The 4,816-nt window shown below is 35.6% G+C and overlaps 1 protein-coding gene across 1 annotated transcript; it reads right to left on the reverse strand.

Annotated features, from left to right (window-relative positions):
- Positions 1-1,903: 1,903 nt before the first annotated feature.
- On the reverse strand, positions 1,904-4,277 carry LOC143562982 (putative flavin-containing monooxygenase 1). Its single transcript, XM_077050639.1, has 4 exons — positions 3,607-4,277; positions 3,054-3,229; positions 2,613-2,974; positions 1,904-2,471 (listed from the first exon to the last, which is right to left on the reverse strand). The coding sequence occupies exons 1-4, from the start codon at positions 4,274-4,276 to the stop codon at positions 2,129-2,131; spliced, it is 1,551 nt and encodes a 516-aa protein (XP_076906754.1). The 5' UTR covers position 4,277; the 3' UTR covers positions 1,904-2,128.
- Between the last annotated feature and the right edge of the window lie 539 nt (positions 4,278-4,816).

Below are 4,816 nucleotides of genomic sequence, written 5' to 3' on the forward strand. Positions count from 1 at the left end.
ATTGAGTTCTGCCGTTTCAACTCTGGATCAGATCTGGTCGGTACGGATACTGTTCACACTTGTCATTTGAAATGACGGATGTTCAGACGGCACTTGCCATTTCAAAGGACAAAACTCAATTTTATCAAAAAAAAAAAAAAACTATCGAAAAAGATAAGACTAAGCTCAACTAATATTATATTTATTACTTAAAAGTAATATTAATATATTAATCAATATCAATGTTAGTTAATAATACTAATTAGTATTATTAGTCTTTTTAATAATACTATTAATTATAAATAATTAATAAAAGTAAAAACATATTAGTATTTTTTATAATACTAATTACTTTTAGTAATTAATTAAATTATTTTATAAATAATACTAATTATTAGCTTTTTTTAAAAATAAAATATAAGTAAACAAATAAATAAAATAAAATATACAAAGAAAAATGAATGTTAGGAGTTGTCAAATCTAACATGTACCATTCACACTTGCCATTTGAAATGGAAAGTGTTAGTCTTGACATCCGCCATTTCAAATGACGGATCACACCAAAAATGTACCACATCCGCTATTTCAAATGACGGAACACCAACTATTTGTCCAACTCACCCGACAAAAACTGACAACCCCATATTTAATCAAAAATCTAGCATTTCAAATGGTGAATCACCTAAAATCATTATCACTCTTTCTCTATCCTAAAAACCATTTCCATCACATTAATTTTTTTATTTTGAAAAGAAAAATCACCTTTTAGCCTAGTAGCAACATCTGTTTATCCTAAATATATCATGCAGGTTTGGCTGTCACAAAGTGGAGATGTGGGTTTTAGTAGAATTGTGTGTTTGTTGTTAAAGAACAAGTTAGATATGTTGAAAAACCAAATTGGATTTAGAACTCTTAATTATGAGTTGTCTTGAAAAGACAAACACGAAAACCAAAACTTCAAAGACACTATGGGTTTTTGACTTTTTGTTTAACGATAATTTGGAGTGGGGTTTGTAACTTCTTATCAAACAATATTAAATATAATATTGTGCTGGCCTTTAATTGAAATCGGATGGAAGGAGTCTTGAGTTATTGCACTTCACCAACACTTAAAGAAACTTTATTAATTGTTGAAGAACTCTTCTGGATACAAAACTCAAATAGAAGAAGCATATTTATAGCTCAAACTTAATTTGACTCAAACCAGGAAACTAATATAGATGATAGACATAAACTTGTAGTGAAGAGAAACAAAATGTGGATATTCTTACAAAAACGCTATCGAAAATAAAGTTTGAAGAGATGAGAAAATTGCTCCGGACTGAAGATCTGAAAAAAACGAATCAAGATTAAGGGGGTGAATGATATATTTAATCTTGATTTGTTAAAGATAAAACTGAGGGGTTGCTAGGTCGATATCAAAATGAGGATAAGATCGACCTAGCCACCCCTAGATATATCTTCTTTTTTCTATTTTAATTACAACCTAAAAAAAATGAAACGTTGATGAACTGCACTACTGCGGTATTTTATTGTGGTACCATACTACCTATTAATATTGCAATTTAATAGTTTTTCTCATTGCCGCCACCACCACCACCGGTGTGTGTGGAAGCTATCAAGTTACAAAAGAATTGGTGATTGTCATGTGTGATGATAAGACTTAGTAAAGTCGGGACCTAGGCTAGGTTCGAGTCCCCCTTGGGTCGGTTCAATCCTGGTGGTGGTGGTTAGGTCAGTTCAGTCCTAGTGTTTTTTCATGTTTTTGGTTTTTTTCAACTTTGCTCATTTGACAATTTCAATCTATTAGGTTTATCAGTTTGGTTAAATTCCTTTCAAACTTGAATTAATTATTTCATAAGAATAATAGTTAACTTTGATTTTCAAATAAACTAATAATAATTAGTTTCAACAAGAATTCCAATAACAAAGCGAGCCAATACTGACCCGAGTTTCCATAATGCCCCCGTCGCAACGCGCGAGTTTAATAGCACCTAGTTTACATTAAAAGGGTACGTTACAAAACATGATAAATTGAAAATATCATAGCACAATCTATCACTTGATAGTAAGTTATTAAACATGCATATGGATCAACCTGACTCTTAAACATTCTTGATAAATGGATGGACCGCCGATGATGTTGGATTCATATTTGGGCGTAGTCGCTAGGACCATGAGCCTGAAATAGGTTAGCCAAAAATCCTTTTTTCCTTTTAGGATTCACACCCATATCTTTGCATAGCTGATCATTGTACCAAATTTCAAAAGCACCAAGGAAGGATCTAAAATGGTATTCCTCCTGTGATTGCTTCATATACTCATCCCATTTTGCAATATCTTCCTGCATCTCTTTTATGTTAGGTAACTTAAATGCGCCATCTAGAAGTGCCGCAAGCCACTGACACCGCATTTCAGAGGTGTAAAGGCTTGAGATGCCATCAGAAAATCCAATTATGGCCAGTTGTGGAATACGTGGATGAATGCATTCCCTAATCGATAAACGTTATATTACTGATGAGAAAACCAAACAGTGTAATAAAAATTACGGATTCTACAACTCATTCACACAAATGTCTAGTTTTGGAGCAAAGATGTAGATCCAAAATTCCAAATTAATTAAAGTGACGAACCTGTAAAGACCGACTCGTGGTGGGTCTGCAATGTAATGACCAAACTTTGGCGATTCAAAAATATTTTTGATTTTTCCTACACCATCAAAGCCGGTGGCAAAAATAACAATGTCTGCTTCTATCTGTGTATCGTCGTCTTCTTTGATGGAGATCCCTTTTTCATAGAATGTATACCTAGGAGATTTTTGCAACTTGATGCTTCCTTTATGGACCGCGTCAAAGAAGTCATCGGGATCAGGCATATACGCAAGCAAACCTGCAGACGTGTCTTTTAGGACACTATCTTGTGGCACCATATTATATTTGGCTAGCGGAAGAGTGATTTTTGCATAGGTTTCGACAAGTTTCCAGTATCCCCAACGCTGTTTGGTGATCATTACAGCAAATTTGGTGATCAAATATTCAAATATTCCAAACAACTTTATAATAATAAAAACTTACTATAGGGGAGAGTAACGTGGCCAGAAGACTAAGCAGAAAACCCTCATTGGGCTTATGGACCAAAAGCACCGGGAAGCGACTGAAGATGAAATTCACAAACGGGATTCCCAACGGATACCAATTTGCTAGCTTCCAATGATCACGTCTGTACACTATCGTGCATGGATGTTCTGGGCCTGAAAATGATCAACAATCGGAAGTTAAGTTAAGTGTTCAATGTTGGGTCTTTTATATTTAATGCCGCCAAAGAGGTTCGATCCTATATCTTTGTTTGGCGGATGTTGAAGCCTAAATACGGTATCAAGTTTAAGCATGCCTTAATTGTTCTACGATTTGGAACACAAGGAATACGCTAGACTTTAAAATATATATATATATATATATGTGCTTCCCTTTGAATACATCCGATGATATTGTATTTCATTCATTAAATTTGATCAAAAACAGGACTAAGATATATTTTATATATATATATATTTCTTTCTAAATTGTAAGTTGTATTGATTTTATTAGCCACTTCATGAAAAGAAAAGCTAAGTTGCAACTAGCCAACCATTAATCGATGCACACTCCCTTGCAATATCGAGTCCTGACTTCCCGAACCCGACAACGACAACCCTCTTCCCTTTCACCAACTCTGTAGCCGCGTCATGATCCATCTCCGCAAATGTTTGCGAGTGAAGAGTTTTGCCTCGAAAAACTTCCAGGCCTTTCCCAGCAGGGAACTTCGGCATGTTTGGAACATCTTTGAATCTCCCCACACAAAGAATCACAAAATCCACAGTATAAACTCGGGTGGTGGTGGTTTGCGTGTTTTCAACCGTTACATTCCACTTGCCTTCGGGTGGAAATACTTCCCCAGTACCGTTCCAAAGCGACCATGCATCCGATGATGGTCCGTCATAACTGATTCCCTTCACTAAGGAACGTAACTTGATGTGAGGCATGAGGTTGAAGTGGTTCGCGTAAGAACGAATATAGTTTATCATCTCTTGTTGGGTAGGGAAGTCATCGGTGACCGAAGGCGGCCAAGGGAAATCCGAAAACTGATAGGTAGCTTTGGGTATTTGGAGCCTTGTGGTTTTCAGGGTTCTAGCCCATATGCCACCAATCTCGGATCCAAAATCAAAGACAATGGGGTTAAAGCCTTTGGAGAGACAGTATTTGCAGGCAAGGAGCCCCCCTATACCGGCACCAATGATGGCTATTTGCTTGTTATCCATTACTTCTGACTATTGATAATGATAATAATAATAATATATCTTCTTCCTGGATTTCAGCTTGTGATCGATTATAACTTTATATATTGGACTGAATTTTGCGTACTATACTTGTATTTCATTTCTTAAGTCTCCACATGATATTAATTTGTTTGAACATGAAATTAAGAGTACGCCAAAAAGAATGCTGGTGAATAATTATTGAGTACTACACTTGCATTTCATGTTTAAGTCTGCACATGATAATTATTTGAACTGGAAATTAAGAGTACACCAAAACTAAAGTTGGTGAAAAATTATTGTGCAACAAGCCAACAACTGACAACCCTTTATACGTTTGTGCCGAACAAATAATTGTGAAATTGTCATGCATACAACGTATACGAGGTGTCGATTGTATCGGGTTCGTGGTTGATGGATTTCAGGTTGGCAGGATGGCATGCTGAGATTCTTCAACCCTAACCCATTCATTTATTTATCCGTGTCGTGTCAACCAATTTAAATTCGTATAGTGTTCGAGTTGTGTTTCGGGTCAACTCATTT

The sequence above is a fragment of the Bidens hawaiensis genome, unplaced genomic scaffold, assembly GCF_021521415.1.
Source record: "Bidens hawaiensis isolate Kalapana, Puna unplaced genomic scaffold, B.hawaiensis_p1.1 tig00001179_1, whole genome shotgun sequence".
In the NCBI taxonomy this organism is placed as follows: domain Eukaryota; kingdom Viridiplantae; phylum Streptophyta; class Magnoliopsida; order Asterales; family Asteraceae; genus Bidens; species Bidens hawaiensis.

Coding starts and splice junctions, on each gene's coding strand:
- LOC143562982 (XM_077050639.1), bottom strand. CDS start 4,276: ATGGATAACAAGCAAATAGCCATCATTGGTGCCGGTATAGGGGGGCTC. Junction 2,975..3,053: donor CCACGTTACTCTCCCCTATA/GTAAGTTTTTAT, acceptor ATCACCAAACAG/CGTTGGGGATACTGGAAACT. Junction 2,472..2,612: donor CCACGAGTCGGTCTTTACAG/GTTCGTCACTTT, acceptor TTTATCGATTAG/GGAATGCATTCATCCACGTA.